This window comes from Aythya fuligula, chromosome 1, assembly GCF_009819795.1.
Source record: "Aythya fuligula isolate bAytFul2 chromosome 1, bAytFul2.pri, whole genome shotgun sequence".
NCBI lineage: Eukaryota > Metazoa > Chordata > Aves > Anseriformes > Anatidae > Aythya > Aythya fuligula.
The window spans coordinates 200,350,079-200,368,209 of NC_045559.1; the positions used below are offsets into that span (position 1 = coordinate 200,350,079).

At 38.2% G+C, this 18,131-nt stretch overlaps 1 protein-coding gene across 7 annotated transcripts in view; it reads right to left on the reverse strand.

Moving 5' to 3' along the window:
• The window catches only part of DLG2 (discs large MAGUK scaffold protein 2), an 883,769-nt gene that overhangs the window by 650,859 nt on the left and 214,779 nt on the right, over positions 1 to 18,131 (reverse strand). The window contains exon 1 of one of the 7 annotated variants that reach the window (XM_032198472.1): positions 10,624 to 10,709. The exons of 4 other annotated variants lie outside the window; for them this stretch is intronic. Coding sequence is in view for 2 of the 3 variants with exons in the window: in XM_032198498.1 (XP_032054389.1) it covers positions 10,385 to 10,486 (102 nt within the window). In the remaining variant the exon portion in view is untranslated. Of the gene's footprint in view, positions 1 to 10,384; positions 10,592 to 10,623; positions 10,710 to 18,131 lie in introns of those variants that run through there. 2 more of the 7 variants (XM_032198498.1, XM_032198430.1) reach the window with 2 other exon arrangements.

Genomic DNA, 18,131 nt, shown 5'->3' on the forward strand with positions numbered 1-18,131 from the left:
AAACTTTATTAACCCTTGGAGCCCTGTGCTGTCCCTCCTGGTAAATACAAATAGCCAGGAAATATCTGGTGCTTGCACACAGAAAGTGGATTAGTTTGAGAAGAAGCTCCATTGCACACTGAACATATTTATTCCAATCACACTGGAAAGTAGCAGTTTTTAATGCTGTGTGAAAAGGTGCCACACTCCAGCAGCAATAAGAGATTTATGCATCAGATCTCTACACATTAGGCAATTGCAGACAGCAAATTAACACTCTGTTTTAGGAAGCCAGCTACAGAATGAGGTTCAACAGCCTGAGGTTCAACTCCCAGCTCTGTGATGGAGACAGCACTGCTCTGTGCCAACAGTTGTACCTGACCTGAAGAAGCAAGCGTGAAGCTCAGGGGCCTTATGACAATGACACTTAATACAAAAGCTCTTTCTTCATAACCAGATCTTGCAATCACCTAAAGATTGGTCTCATAAAGTCTCACTTCCCTCAGTCTCAGCTAGCTTTCAACATCTTTAAAGGCTACAAACTTCAAGACAGTGGTAAGACGTGCCCTTAATGCTGTGAAATTAAAGAGCTGTGTGCCTGAAATTCATGTGGGGGTTGGTGCACATATTAAAGAGTACAAAACACCAGGGCTTTAAGGGAGAAGGTGCAACAGGCACGTCTGTAATGCGTATAGACACACAAAATTAGATCCTCAAGCGTATTTTCTAGGTCATCTTTTCTCCCTTCTCTGCTCTCCCCCTCCTCCCCTGAGCTTTCTTAATTGTTCTGGGAGGGAATACATATTTCGAAATGTATCACCAAACTCTGTCTTATGAAAACATATTGTCCTGGTTATTTTATATCCCAAACTACCGTGTATGGAACATTAGTCATCAGTTAACTTTGCCAGTGCAAAAATGTACTATGTTTTCCTATACTGTCAAGTGTTTTTTTCCCACCCAGCTAATTTATAATCTTACTTAAGCCAATGACCAGAAATCCAAATGCAAACAGCAACACAGACAAGTGAATGCAATTAGTAGAAAATGAATTAATTTTATTTATTTTATAGGTACTGTGCAAAACACTGCTACTAACAGCACTGAAAAAAACCTTCACTCAAACTTCTGCTGACTGCTTTGTTCTGGGTTTGATGGGACTCTATATATAGTGTTTTGCTGGATTTACTGTAGCTTTCAGAATGTGGGATTTAATGAACAGTTTAAGATAGTCATATGGCCCCCTGAACTGGGCTGAATGCCTCTCCAAACTGTCAGCCTAACCAACAGTTCCTCAACAGTCACAGAATGTGTACAATGCAGTTACTGTTTGCATCCTTGCAACAGGTCTATACCCATCTCTTTGCCTTCTTTCTGCCTTACATATCATCCTAAGACTATTTTTAAACAAGCTTCGCAAAATGCAAACTCAAAGAATCAGAGCTCCAGAATGTGCTTCTTCCCTACAGCAACTTTACATAATAAATTAAATGATTGTAGGATCACTTGGATGGGTGGAGATAAGAGCTTGTCAGCACTTTCATTTCAAACCCTGTTTTCCAGGGGCTTGCATTTCAACCATGACAATTTACTATGGGCAAAAATTGGGATGTGAAAGCTTAGACCTGGAGGAAGAACTTTATAAAATAAATACTGTGGGGATGGGACTGAACAGCAAACAAGGAGGAGGAAATGCTTTGATTTTTCACTTATATTATCCTAAGCAACCTTGCCTGGCTTAACCCCACCACAGCTTTAGGTTGGTCCTTAAAACCAATGGTGCATTGTACTTACACTGTTCCATTCCATTTCAGTGCTGCATACATGCAATAATTACTGATTCACAAATACCAACTCGATTTTCTAGGAGACACAATTTGCCTCAGGCCACAGCAGGAGTTCTATGTGAGAGTCAGAAATAGAAATAAGGAGTTCCAAGTTCCCTGTCTTAAATCAAGGCCACATACCTCTTTCCGGCAGCGACAGTTTTCTCAATGTTTTATTGAAGGTGATTTTTCCCTGATGGATGTGATGTTTAATACAGACTGGGATATCCCTCCCTAAGAATTTCAAGGTATCCCACTGTCAGCTGACAACACCTCACAGAATCTGTGTAAGTGCCAGGACTAACAGTAAACTTGCAATTTACCTTAACAGGTGGTTGTTTTAAGTTATGTACCAGGTTTAAAGTGACAGACAATAGTGTCTTATTTAAATACATCTAAATCACTGAATTCAAACTTCTTTGATCTTATAGATCTGGGCTTGGAGTAGCTGCTTCCTGTCACTGGTGATGCACAGTGTCACCAGTGTGCTTGTGGTAGGTCCAGAAGAACCAAGCCTGCCACAGCTATTATGGCCTCTGTCCTCTTTGTCAGATTTTCCAAGCTCCATCCATTGTGGGATCATGACTTTTATACCGCATCTAGTCCACTAAATACATCAATTTCTCAGCATGCTCCTTAGTTCCTGGCCCAGTGGTTCAGAGAGGCTTGTGCTCATGTTGCTGCTAAAGTGGCATCATTAAATGAAATTGAGGAGATGCATTGCAGATTTTCAAATATCATGTAAAGGCAAGGGGCAAGGGTAGGGGGTGTTTGGAAGTATAGAATATCAGTAACCTACCCTGCTGTAGTCTCATCCTTGTTCTCTTGAAAAGGGTCCCTTTGCTGAACCATGCCTGAGAACTGTCAGCATCCCAAAACACAACCAAGCAATGAAATTTACTGCTTTATTTTTTAGTTAGCATCCCTCAAATCTGGCAGCTGGTCCAGGGTCTGTAGTTACCGGTCTGTTTCCATAGGGGATGAGCTCCCGTCTCGCAAAGCAAGTGACTTTATATGTGTCTACATTGTCTTCTGCAGGCTGCTAATTATTGACTCAGGCTGTGTATCACACTTACCACAGCTACAGAGCCTCCAGGTGATTCATCACATGGACTTCAGTGCTGACACCAGCTTACATCTTTCTGAAAATTCATAGTTATCACATTCCATCTTAATTACACTCAACAGCTGTGAGCATCTCCTAAAGGAAATCTCCCTAAAATGATGTGTCAGAATTCTCAGAATCCGGGTTTCCAAAATATCAGTTTGATGGAAAATTGAAAAACAAAAGTTTCCGTTTAAGACTCAGACATTTTCCCAAAACTAGGAAGTCTTCTTTCTGGCCACATACAGCTTGTTGGGGTTCAGTTGAGTAGCTGCAGTCTAAGGGGTGTGATTCCTCATTAAAGTGGGGTGAGGAGTGCCATTTTTCCCCCTCAGGATTCATAATGATACTCTGCACATAAGAGCCAAGCAAAAGAATAGCCCCAAATGCCCTAATACTTCATAAGATCATTCTATGCAATCTCTCCTGGGATTATAAATCATTAACTTGTACAGGGAGTCACAGGAATCCTCATCAGGAATTTTCCTTCCCATTCAGGTTTCCATTGCATTCAATGCAACACCCAGGTGGCTCTCTTTAAATATCCCATCCCTAATGATTACTGATATTACATCAAATGCTTAAAGATGAAGGGAATATAATCAGAAAAATGAAAATGATAAATTTCTGTATTGTAATAGTGGAAATATTTCTGACAGCTACATTGGAAACATAAAAGCTAGTTTTCAAATATCAGGAGAACACTGTTCAGTGACAATTTTCAGTTTTACTGCTGTTATCACTTAAATATATTTACACAACACTTTACCACCATTCTCTTCTAAGATGTCTTTTATGGTTAAGACAAATGTCTACATTTAGCCTTCTTTCAGTCAACAGTTAATTTGTAAAATTAAACAGTTCACATAACTGTGCATCAAGTTATTCCAATATTTATATATTTCTATTTGAAGATCACATTTTATATAACTGAAGTACAATTTAAAGCAAAAACATATTAAAAAATTGAGTGTCTGAGCATATTCTGAACTTCCCCTTCCAAATGTTCAGTAACCTTTAGCTACGTACCTCCTGCCCTACTTTTTCCATAGGTATACTTTATTGTCATATTTATGAGCTTAAAAAAGAAATCAAATTCTCAGCATGGCTACATGTTCAAAGGCACAATACAGAGGGTATTCATAGTGCCCGTTAGTTTCAGGTGAATTTTTAAGTAACCTGGAGTGATGAAAGTCAGTCTCCATTGCTGTGCTACCAGCAAATATTTCTGTTGTGATGCATGCACACATGCATGATGTGAGCATGCACAGCAAGCACTGTGGGCCATCCTGTCCGGTGTCCAGCCCCTGACAGCTGCTTGAAGCAGATATTCTGGCAAAACATAGAAAAAATCTCATTGATTTAAATGGAGTAGGGACTGAAGATCCCACCTGCAACAGGAGATTCTTTCAGTTTATACACTTTTCAAAAAAAGCAAATATTTAAAAACAGCACTTTTAGTGTTCACATCTTAATTTCTACTACCCTCACATTTGTTATGGAGTAGTCATAGTCATTCTCAGGGAATCTCCTATCAGCCACCCATCTCCTTCACGATGTATAGGGAGCTTGTGGGCAGGACAGTGGCAAAAGATGAGATACAGTATTTTCACACAAGCAGAACTATTTATAACATCTGATCCTGATGCTTTTAGAAAATGCCTGGGCATTGCCCGCCCAGACATTGGCCAGTGCCAACAAGTGACAGCTAGCAAGTGATGAAACAGTATCACTTGTTTGCCTTCCTGTGAGTTAACTCCTACTTGATTGAGGAGATGGGCCTTTCATTTCAGAGGATTCGTAATCAAACTTTTTTTTCTCCTTCCAATTTTCAATCTAGCCAGACCTCACTGGAGTTGCTTTCTCTTCTGTTTGTGCCCTGAGAACCCTTGCCTTAATCTTATCCCACTGCTTTATCCTCCTGACCCTAAGCTGATCTCTCTGCCCCATCTGTCCTCATGCCTTTTCTTCATTTCCCCCACCTGGATCTTCACAGTGCCACCTCCTGCCTCTCCTTAGGCCTCTGCAACATCCTTGTGTCTTCTGTAATATTGACTTCTGCAGCATCTACCGAGTTCAAGACAAACTCAGGAGCACGTACAAAGTCATGGTCTCCTCACCTCTGATGTCAGAGTACTTCAGCAGTGAGATGCTGCTCAGCAGCTGGGAAGAGTACTGAAAAGGAGGATCCACTGTATGAAATTAACACTGGGAGGACTTCCTGGCAGGGCCAAGTAATTTGCTACTTTGGACTCAGAAAATTTCAGTCTGTTAACCTTTCAATTCAATGTACAGTTCAATGTACAGGGGGAGGTATACCTCTTCCTAAGGTAAAACATTAGGAACATTCCTAAAAACATTCCTAAAACATTAACTTGGAGGGTGTTAAGCAATTCTTAATAGGAAAATAAAATAAAATACAACCATATGAAATCCTTCGGCTTACACCCCTTATCTAGCTTGCATAGATGCTATTCCAGAGAAGAACACTCTCCCTGCCTTGAGCTCTGCACACTAATGCACAAATCCTCTGTGACACAACTGATCTTACTCAGAGCCTCTTGCCAATGGCAATCCTGCATCTCTTCTGCAACTCCTTCTATTGCTGAGCATTTTTATTTTAACACTGTTGTGGCCTAACAAGAATAGTGTGTGGAAGTAGGTTTCTCAGTGCCCCTGTCAAACATTATGCATAGCAAGTGGCAGCACTGTTCCAGCTGACTTACTCTGCTGATTGTCTATGAATAGGCAGTAAACTCTTTCAGAGGGTACTGGAACCCTATACAATATCACAGTCTCTATAGATGGATCACAGCAGTCAATATGACTATAAATACATTGTATTTTTACATGCATCCATTTTGGGGGCATTTATATGCCCCCCAAAATCTGAACTATGTCCAGAAATAAGAGTAGAATTAATTATTACGTCCACATTAGCAAGCAAAAGCAACAGGCACAGATGCACGGAATGAAGAGCTGGTGCGGTGAGAAGGATTCAGCAGTCATATTACACCTTTCTTCATGTGTTTTATTTTGAAATAGTTCTAATCTGGTTATATAAACTGAGTTTCATCAAAAAGCAATCTCATTTGTACACTCCAAGCCTACTCTGTAATGCAAAACAAAACAAGATACATGTGCAGGACTGGGAGAATCACTTCAAAAGCTTATCTATAATTCAAATGAAAATGCTAATCTAGATGCATCCAGAAACCACCTCAGAGTGTCCCACAAAATGTAAAAACCCACTTGAGTTCACAGAGATGCATCAAGTGCCTAAAGCATGTGCAGCTTTGAGCATGGTCTACTGCTTATCATTCCTAGTCAGGAAAGTATTTTCTTGTCATCTCAAATGACTGTTTCTTTCAATAACAAGGTCTAGACTATGACAAAGTAGAGACTATTCTCTATTAAGGACAAAGTGACAGATCACAGTTTGTGCAAGAGACTAATAATGCTGGTACAGAAAGTTAGTACGAGAAATCTAGTTGATCACAATACAAGCTAGTTGATCACAATAAAAATAGTAAGCTAAATAAATATGAAAGTCCAGACATCAATAATATCCCCTACTATTTGTTTAAATGAAACCTGGAGTTTTGCAACAGCTTTGCAAAACATGGAAATTCTGGCAGATGAAGAAACAAGTGGTTTGACTTCCACCCTCACCTTGGATAGTGGAATAGATCATTATTTGGTTATTTCAGCTAAAACAGAGAAAGAGTAGGAAGAAAAATGCCAAAAGCAGCTATTGTGCCAGAGAACTGGTTGTGATAAATGTAGGAGGAAAGAAGGAAGGCAGGGAAGAGAGGGAGGTATATTCTAAACTTTTCAATTATGCTAGGACAAATGAAAAAATAAACCTAAACAGAAGGAAAATAAGATCTATCAAAATACCTAGTCAAGGTCAAAAAACAGTGAGGACATACATCTTTCAAAGGAATCTCTTCAACAACTATTTCCAATATAGAGAGGTAAAAGAGATAAGATAGAAAAAAACACTTTCATGTGAGTGTCAGAGTTGTGACCAAAACATAATTTAAGAAACATCTTAGTCAATATGAAATACCTTCCTGGCACTCCTAATAAAAGCAAAATGAACAGGATATTAAGAGTCAGGAGATAACTCTTCTGCAATACTGAATGAACTATTACATGGCCCGATTCAGCAAAGTGAGTAAGCATATACAGACATTTAAGTGTGCATTTACGTCTCATCATCCTCAGAGAGTCTGATATATGCCTCAGCACTCCTCTCAGTGGAGACCTGTGAGTGGAGGTCTCTCTTACACACAAGCCTTACTTTAATCCACAGACACAAAGCAGCCCAGTCTCTGTGGAACAACTCTAGGACTTGGAGGCTACACTTTCAAGCCCCAGCTCTGCAAGATCACAAACAAAAAAAATTTTCAATACACCTGCTGGCACATAAGGGCCATGTTTTAGAACCTGCTCATTCTTTCTCTGCTTCAGCTCTGTACTGCTGTGAAGGAAACATTGGTACTTCCCTACCAGAAAGAGGAGAAGTGCTTAAAGTTATCACAGGGTACAAAAGTGATGCTTCAGATAGAAGCTACCCTGACTTTAAGATTAAAGTGCTCTGAATTCTTTGCAATTTGAAGGTCAAGTCTCATGAAACTAGGATCATTGAAAGTAAAGGCCCAGGACAGGGCCAATGGTCAAAGTCCAGGAAATCAAGCTGAAAAGGAAAGCTTCCCGCAGGCACAGTTAAGACTCCTCCACTGCCTGCTTTGCAACATATGGTGTAGTAAGAGTTGCACACCCTCTTCCTGCACCCCCAAATTAACTCCCTGGCACCACCTGTTAGGAGCGAGCAGACTGGAAAATAATTGCATTGGGGACAGATAAAAATGGGAGTGATGGTTTTGATGTAGTGCATTTCTCTCACTCACTTCTGTACCTATAGGAAAAGAATATCGTATTTGGCACAAAATTAAAATTAAAAACTGTAAATCAAGACTGTGAGCAATATTTCATTCCTGTAACTTGCACTGTCCTCTAGAAATGATCTAGTTAATAACCTGACCTGGTTATTTTATGACTTGGAGATATTTGTCTGAAATCTGAATTCCTTTGTTGTCTATTCCACTACCTACATTTTAAAGCTGTCTTTCTATTCTGAGGACCTATTTTCTCCTCTGCCACACAGAATACAAAGTGTCATTGCTATATAAACTCCTTGCCAAGTTCAAGAACCACGTGACTGTAGAAGTCACAATATTATGAGCATGCTTAGGTCCATGATTTCATGCCATGTAACTAAAATATTTCTTAAAAGAAACATCCTTCCTTCTTTCCAAATTTGTCTGCTTGTGGGTAATGGATCTATATCCATAAATCAAGAAATATAATCCTATGAGACCAAAGCAAAGAGTTATATATTTATATAACTCTATAATAGGGGATGCAGAGCAAAAGGGGATAAGACAGGGAAGCTTGAAGTGCAGCAGATGACACACTGGTATGTATACAGAGTATCTCATGCGTGCTTGCAGGTCGTATCAAAGTGTACTAATCTGACATGTGTTGAGCTATCCCAGGATAACTCAGCTCACTTGTGCTCCTTCGCATCCTTCTGAAAATGATCACTATCCAGCACCACCTCTTTTCCTTTGAGAAGCAGTTCATATACCACTACAAGAAGATAAAATATTGGCTGTGACTAACTTAATGAGCCTGAAGCTCCAAAGAAAGAGGTGGAAAAGAAGTTTGAAATTTATTATTTTTATTCTCCTGCTTCTTTCTAACAGGATCTGAAAATCATGAAAGAGCTTAAGTGCATCAAAGAACATCCCTTGAAAATCATGCTTACAGGCAGGAATACAAATTGGATACCAGTCCCCAGGCCACTGGCCTACCTTTGTAGAAGGGTAGCTTGCATTTAATTTCCCCTGACTAACAATTCACCTTTATTAATTAGAATTTAACACTTGAAAACATGGGGGGTTAAGTTTTTAAGTAAAAATTAAAAAGAAATATGAATTGTTCTTATGAAAATGCTGCAAAATTAAAAAGGCTTTTAAACTATTAAACTCTCAATGCTATTTATACCGCTAGTGGCATCATGACACAGCAATTAAATTATAACCCTTTCAATAAAAGACTGTAATTTTGCCTATTTAAAATGGAAGGGAAGAAACAAGACACTTTAGTTCAGGAAAGTCTCAGGTAACCAGAGATGTAGGCAGGCTATAGTTTGGGGAAAAGGAGAAAGCAGACAATTGTAAGCGTTTGACTGTAACCTAGTTTGTGTTTAAGTGTGTTATAGGAAGCAGTAGATGATCCGTCATTAACCTCTAGCTGAATTATGTTTAGGGAGCATTGGGTTATCTATAACCCTTTTCATAAAGTTACTTCATTTTATTCAGGCTGGTCTGTCACATAGGAACTCAAAAAACTATACTGTGTTCCCTAGTTTGTGGACTATTCAACTAAACCTTGACAGTTGTAGCATTTTTGAGGATTAAAAAATCTTATATAGATAATTTTAAAATAATTCCTACCACTATCATTTTTTAATATAATTGTTCATTTTTTCTTACCCTATTTTAAACATATGGGAAAAAAATTAGTTTTCCTTGCTATCCTTAAACTATATAATATTAATGGGACAAGATTCTTTAACCCCCTTGTAAATTCATCATGATTGACCCAGCGATCCAAGAAGCAAACTTGTTTACTCAAATATAACAACTTTTTAAAACATGCTATCACTTTAGAATTATTTCAGTAAAATAACGAACAACATTGGCTATACCCTAATGTCAAATCAGAATTTATATGGGGAGAAATACAGCCCAGCCCAAAACATTTGGAAAAAAATTTGGGGTGGGATGACATTACACAGCCAAAAATGAAACTCCTCTGGCTAACTGCGCCACCTTTTGATTTAAATTTAAAAGAGAAATTAAATGATTGTCCGGTTCCTAAAAGAAAACACTTATTTAAATATATGCCCGTACACTTAGAAACAGGTTCAGGAGTTTACTTTATTTATTTCCTACAGAGAAGTGCAGGGCTGCATACTTTAGTATTGCTATTACAGTTAAAAGCCATGTCAGCAATAGAAATAGAAAAAATATATCCATTCTTGCTGGTTGTGTTTCTGTAATAACAGTATACACATCAAAATCAATAAAGCCGGGCAAATGGCAGCGTGGTGGTTTAATAATCTTAGCACTGTTAGCTAAGTATGCAATCAAGTCAAAAACAAATGCTTCATAATCCATTCGTTTCTCCTATGTAAATCTATACTCGTACAATCCTGGGAAATAAGAAACCTTTACTTCTACTGATTTTTTCTAACATTTAAAATGTACCAGCTGTAAGCCCTAATTTATAGCCAACGTATCGCAATTTGCACTGAAATATCTAGTCAGACATGAAATTAAATAGCACAGATATTCAAAGGAGTTACAGCATGCATTTAAATATATTAACCACATCCTACCTTGCATCCAAACATCAACGACAAAGTGTTGTTGGTGCATGCAACTTTGCAGTGGCAAATCATTGGTGTAAAGCAGTCAGGATTTTTAACAATAGGGCACATTCCTTTAGTGCTGCAGTAGTGGCAGCCTACTGAAGGCTAAAAACAAGTAGCTAACACAGCACATGGAGTAGCAACATATGCTGTTCAACAGCTAGCTTTTCTCTTGCTGGTCAGAAGCAGCCTGCTTGAATCTCTACCTGTGTCCCATTCAGCCATCCCCTTCTTTGTTGATGAATCAACGACGCAGCATTGATCACGAATCTCAGGATTTCCCTTCCTCTGGGAAATTAGTTTTTACATTGGAAAAAAAAAAAAAAAAAAAAAAAAAAAAAAAGAGAGAAATGGAAATGAGGGGGACTAGCAGGTGTGGCAGTATTAGCATGTAAAAGGATGTAAACGCCTACTCATAACAATCACATAAGATTGTCATGCTAGCTGAAGTGGGCTGAAATTATTCCATCGGAAGAAAAATACTGCAGCTCCTGATTTGGTAAAAAGCCAGTGAGTTGCTGCAATACATAGTCATTGTGGGGAGAGAAGAGAAAAAAAATTACTTATCTAAGAAGCCAGAATCCTCAGCCTTTATCAATATGCATTCCAGCAAGGATTCCCTTCCCAGCGCCTCCCCGAGAAAAAGAATCAAATCAGTCGCAACTCCGGAGAAGCGATGACCTTTGCTTTCCCCAAAAAGATGAATCTCAGCATGAAACAAACTGTACTCAAAGCTGAAAACCCCAGATGCTGGGAGTTTGCAATCAGGGAAATACAAGTAACATTTATCCAATCCTGGCTTGCCACATGGGAGCTTTCTCCGGGCACAAATTTACAAATAGACAGGTTGAAGGATTGCAGGAGACACTGAATAAAGATATGAAGTTACATGGAAAATGCACCAGCATGAAGCTTAAAATGCAACCCTCTTTAAACCGCTTTTGATGCGATGTAACAACTGAATCTCCAGCTAGTACTGTTATCCTATAACCTCCAGACGGCTTTCTCTATTCCAAAAATGCAATAATTAAAGAAGTTTGGGAGCATAATGCTGGTTTGGATTCAGTTACAGCTGTCGCTGTTTCTTCAGTTAAAGCAACACCAGCTGAAAATGCATAATAAAGCATTTGGATGAGCAAACTGCTAGCTGTGCTTTTTAAGAGGATTATTTATATCAGAAGTTGGATGAATATATCCTCCACTTCTAGGTTCAGCACACACACATATATAAAATGAAAAGGCTATGATATAGGAAGTAAAGCAATGTCTTCACCAATTTCACAGCTGATAGCAAAGCAAACCCAGCAGTTGTTCCACAATGACTTGACCCTGCTTTTTGTACCTCACTAAGCTCTGCCCATCAATTAGAAACTCTTTCAAAAGAAATGAGAGCAGCTTGTCTCCCTGGCAATTGTGAGTGCGTTCTCAAGGCACAACTGAAACAATTTTCTGTAATAAACTCGAACTGAAAATTTGTTATACAACAGAATGGAGAACATGGCAAATGGAGGGCTCTGTATGCAGTTAGGTCAAACAGGATAGAGAGTAAATGCTACAGAATTTCTCAAAAGGTCTGAGACTTCAGACAGTAATGTATAAGATCTATTCTATTAATATTTTATATTTATATTTAATATATATATTGTGCATGTATGTATTTATATATACAGATACATAATATATATACATGTATCTATACTTTAAGTAGCATTTACTTGGTATAACTTAATCTCTCTTTGCAAAGTTCCAAAACATAAAAGAAATATTTTATTAGACAGCTTAGATTTGACACTTTCTTTTGCTTTATACAATAACTTTATTTTTATCCATTTTTTGTGTGTAGCTAAATCTCTACTTGATTTAATATTTTCTGATGATTGTTTTTCACTCTTTGACTTTTTAAAGTTAGAACCTGCAAGAACCTAAGCTCAGTAAAACAGCAATAGCTTCTAGTTCAGAGCACCAGACAGGATTGTTCTGCAGTTAAAAGTTACAACCCAGTTTCATTTCTGAATATTTATTTCTTGCAAATTACAATCCAGTGTCCTCAATTCACTCAGCTCATACTTTTAATCTACCAACCTGGACACAAGTGCTATATGTGTTTTGTTATACCATGGGAGAAGACTATGCAGATGCCAATCAATTGGCTATCAATAATCTAAGTTTGTCTGACCTGTTAGTCCAAAGAGACATCGCAGCAGCACTTAATTCCACCTTGCTGTGCCAGTTATCGCCTGAAACAATGAGTGAGCGCATTTAGAAATGTACTGTGGTGACAAACAGCAGCTGTAACATAGCTGGATCTTTGATCTGTTTATTCCTAGCTTGCCTGTCTCATTATTAAGCTATATATTATACAGATTTTCTTTCAAGTACTGTCTCTCGCATAACCAGCACTGGTGTAAATATAGAAAAGTGTAGTTTCCATGACAATACATTCCATAGTTACAGCCAGCAGCCACTATCATTAAAACATGAATCACAGTGCTACCTTAAGGTGTGAGCATGCTACATCATTGGCCTTATAAGCGTTAATTTGGGAAGAGGGTGGCATGACAATATTTTTGGTAGACTCTACTACAAAATGCCACAAAACTGTGCTATTTAACAGTTTTAGCAGTTCTAATATCCACCCATCTTAGACCTTTAGGTGATCAGTAACAGTCTCAGTCTGTTCTCATCATTAGCATTTCTAATATGAGAATAAATTGCATCTGCACTTTTCGATGTTTTAAACATGATGTCCTGATTTAAAACTGGACCGATAATCACACAAATGTGATTTCCGATTAATGTTCATGGGGCAATTAAAATCACCTGCATTTAATTTCCAATTCAGATCTCAAAGAAGGGAAGGAAAAACAGCCAGTTAACCTCTTGGATCCTTTGGATCTCTCTACATTCAGCTGGCTCCTACTCTCAAAAGGGAGGACATATCTCTTTATTAGAATTCTCAGCTCTTTCTTAGTCCCTGATTTTTAACATGATACTATTGCAGACTTTCAACTAGAGCAGGTTTCGCTTGTGATTTTGTTTCAAGTACTAAGAAGCATCAAGCCCCAGTCACCTGAGTATTGTGGAAGGCATGAAATACATCTCTTCACACTTAAACTAGTTGTTGCCTTCAAGTGAAAAACAGTTACCTGACGTACAGTCATTTGGGAAGAGATCAGAAAAGAAAGACTCATTCCAATGACAGATTGGAACAATAACTCATATCACAATTGGCCAAGACATTTATTTCAATTATGTGACAACCACATATAGAAAACTGCTATAAGAAAACATTTGTTCAGATATCCTCTTTTACCTTTTCTACCAATAGCACTCATCACAGATGCAGAAGCAAACTGATAATTGCTAGAAAAGTCATTTAAATCATAGTCAGACTGCAGGAGCAAGGTTTCTTGGAAAATCAATGTCCACGTTTCCTCTCTCTCTGACAGAATATGCAGAGGACCATACATTGCAGGGGTTGTCATATGAAAAAGAGGGAGCAGAGATGTTCTGCGCTTGGTGAAGCCGTCAGCTTTGTTGAGAGTTCAGTGCACTGATCCAGACTACTTGCTCACAACAACTGTGCTGCCACAATGAATCACACCTCTTTTGCTGCTAGAAAAAGGGGAGACTCCCAGCAAATCTTGGTGTCAAGATACTGTCTGTTACTTTGAGTAAAAGTGACCCCACCAGTGAATTAGTCACCTGCTATTGTCTGAACTGCATGTTCGCAAAAGTTGCTCTTTCTCGCACTTGCTACAAAAACTCTTGCCCCATTTATCTTCTTCACTGGTCTGTTCAGCTGGTAAAATTTCCCCCACTGTACCAGTCTCTCCATCAATTGCCTTCAGCCAACCTTTCCAGGTTCTTCAACGACATCTACCTTTCACAGTGCTCCACTATGTGAAAATACACAAATTAACCTGCAATGATGGAGTTGCTTTACTGTAAATATTACGGTCATTTTTGATGATACTTCCTCCCCTAATGCATACATACCTTGCTCTGCAACAGAGTTAGCTCAAATAGCACTCCTGAGACCTGACATATCACATGAGAACCAAGAAGGCTGATATAGGTAAAAATGAGTTAAGTTATTTAACTGGAGAGTCACAATGAATTTCTAGATATTCAGCCTTAACCAGAATATTAAAGATATTTGATTTTGTGTGTTGTTGTTTTTTAATTCTCTGCTTCTTCTATTGAATAAATTGCTTAAGATTTGATATTATAGTATACATTTGTGTATTTCCCCTTCCATATTTTCACTACTCAACTTTTCATTCCAATGCTCTACCATGAAAATTTCCTCTAATGCTCACCATACCCATCAGATACCAGATCAATATAATTGATAGGCCCTTGGCCAAGCTATATGCATTGTTACCTCCTTCTAATCTTCTGTAAAAATTCAAAATCACCATCTCTGTTGTTCTCTGAATTCCCTGTACTCTAATCAAGCCTCATCAAAACTAAATCTGTCTCTGACAGTGATTAAAGAGTTGTCTTCTCAAAGAATCATATTAGATGAAAGAGAAGAGGAAAAGGCTTGTTACACCACAGGCAGCATGTACAAAAGAAACCAGAGAATATAAATATAAAACAAACTTGAAAGATCCCCCATCAGAAATAGAAATGACTACATACAGCCTTGTTTCTTAAGAACAAAATTGTCCCAAATCTCCCCTGGTCTAAACCACATTTTCACAGATGTCCTGTCATTTGCAGGGATTTGGGGCATTTCAAAGACTTTAACTGTGCCTACCTTTTATGTGAGGTGGTCATTTTGGGGAATGAACTGTTACCCATTTTGTCTAATAGATCTGACTGTTATCTATTTTACTGATATTTGTCTGCTGGTGTGAATCAGAAGCTGAGACTTAGTTTGCCTGAAAATCCATCCACCTTTGGAATAACTAACATTGAAGCTCATCAAGGAAAGACCATACAGACACCAGATATCAGTGCAAGAGCAGCTAAGATTGCTGGAAGATAGCCATAGCTCACGTAAAGCTGGGTTTGAACCCATGCTAAGGGGTAATAAGTGATTGAATTTTCAGCCCCAGTGTTAGAAGGGGGCTGGTTTTATGCATCCAGAGGCTTAAGGACTCTGGATTTATTCTGCTGTAAGAGCAAATGAATAGGGTCGAGATGAGAGAGAGAGCCCCAAGGATAGCCATGTAGCAACAGGTTTGCTGCTTCTACGAGATGCAATTGCTGTTGCTGCGACCCACCTTTTCCACCATCACCTGCAGCTGCTACTGCATTATACAGTCCTTCATGGCAGCTGGTTTGGATTTCTGAAATCTCTGTATATAGACAGAGAACACTTGTCTCATGCTGGTTCTCTACAGTTGTCTTCATCACCTTGACTAGAAAGGGTGTGGACAACTAATACAGATATAAAGTTCTCCTGGAGATTCATGACCATGGAGGAAGATGGGCAGAGAACAGCTAGGATGCTCTGAAAAAACACCTATGCATTAAGAATTCAGATGTGGTAGGCAGCTTGGAAAGCACTATATGACTCAATCTCTCTCCACCTGAAGGTGGAGATAATGCCTTCCAATTAAATGCCCATATCTCCAAGTACACAGTCATATAAACAATGATTTTTAAGTTAATGGGAATACTCTTACAAAAAGTACTCATGCTCCTAAGTGTTCACACATTTTAAACTGCCACATTATCAGCACAGTTTTGCATTTTTAACCAGTGGAAAACTGGTTGAGGATGTAACTTATAACATTAGCAGTTTTATCTGAAGTGTTAACTATATCTAAAATTGTTTCACAAGAAACAATATGAAAACCTAAGATGCCCCGAGAGAAAGACACAGATCTTTCCAGAAACTAATTTTTATCTGTTAAATCACTTACAAAGCCACTAGTTGTATTTGTGTGGGTTTTTTCTGTTGTTGTTGTTGTTGTTTTTATAATTTTTTTAGGCATGTATAAATTTAAAAGAAAAATGAAAAGCAAAAAATACTTGAATTAAATATTTGAAGGGAAAAAAAAAGAAAAACAAACAAAAAACAACAACAAGCAAGCAAAATGAAATTACTCCTCAATAGCTACAAAACTGTTCTGCTTTTCTGATGATTCCTAGTTATATGTTCTGTTAGAATTTTTCTGTGACAAACAGAAATAAAGACTCAGTCCTACCAACAAAGAGTGAAAACTCACATACAACATATTCAAAATATACATGCCCCTCCTTAATGTCATTTTATAGACACTCTGATTTGTTCAAGTGATTATACTGTAGAACAAATATACCTAAATGAGCTTAAAATGATCAGTTTAGACACCACATGCTTGCATGCACAATGGACCAGGTGCAGTGTTTGTCCAGGATGCTGGGGCAGAAGAGGAGTTAGCCTAGACTAAATTTTGTGTTATGAGGACTACACTCTTACTAGGATTAAACTGGCTAGCTCAGTTATGTCAATATGAGCTGAAGTCATCGCTACATATATATATATATATATTTATTTATATGCATTAAATAGAGGTGTAAGTCTTGCCAAAGTCTTACACATGGTCACCAGCCCTGCAAGCATGTCCTTTCTGCTGTGTGAACATAGGTCTCCCCAAGGTAAGAGACAAAATAGCAGTAATTTTCCAGCAATTTTTCAGTCTGCCCCTGAATCAATATAAATTTCTACTTCTGTAACATCCTTTGGTGAATATTCTTCAGGTTTTTCACTTCTCCTATGACAATCTGTCTTTGTTTATTCTGAATCTATCTCCTGATATCTTTATCAGCTGTCCCAAAATGTTGCAGTGGAAGAAACAAGCAACTCCTGTTCATCTCTCTGTGTCACTCATGCTTTTGTAAACCATTGCTGTATCCTTTCTAACTCGTCTCTTTTCCATAATGAAAAGTTGTAGCCTAATAGATCTCAATTTATGTCATAAAAACAGTTTTTATATATTTGAAGATGGGTATTTTTAACTCAACTTGTTCTCTTTAATTCTTTTAAACTTCAACATAGCTCATAAAATCCTTAATGTCTTCAGTTGTTTCCTCAAATCTCTGCATCCCTCTCAAAGTGTATATCCAAACCATGACATTGCCAAGCAGAATAATTCCTTCCATCTCTCACTTCCAGTAATTCTCTAAATATATCCCAAGTTTTTTAGATTAGTTTTGCAATAGCCTCACATTCTTCACTGAGACTCATTTTGAAATTCATTTCTACGCCATCCCATACTTCTCTGCCTACTGATTAATCAATATGCATTTGGTACTTGTGCAATTGGATATCCCTTCCCACATGCAATACTTCACACTAGCGTTTCATCCTATTGCTTTGAGGCCATATATTTATACTGAACTTTACATATGCCAGTCCCCTGGCAAATTCCAGGGGGCTCAGGAAATGGACTTTTATGAAAAATACTTGGAAGCAATTCTTCCTGGGATTTGGACTAGCCGGAGTGCAGAGTGCTACATCCCCAGAAAGAGTTTCAAAGGGGAAGTTCACTTTCAAGAATGCGTGTCAGGTCACAGAGAAGTTCCACACGCTGCCTAGATCTCACTGACTTTGGATCATACAGGATTCAAATGTTGGTGCTCATAAATGACCCTTATAGGTAGGAACTCAACAGGGGCTATACCTGGCTAACGGAAATTAAGAACTCCATCTCATTTAAGAGTCATGTCTGGAATGCTGTTGTGATCTAAATAAAAGTTTGGAAACGAAAGAAGC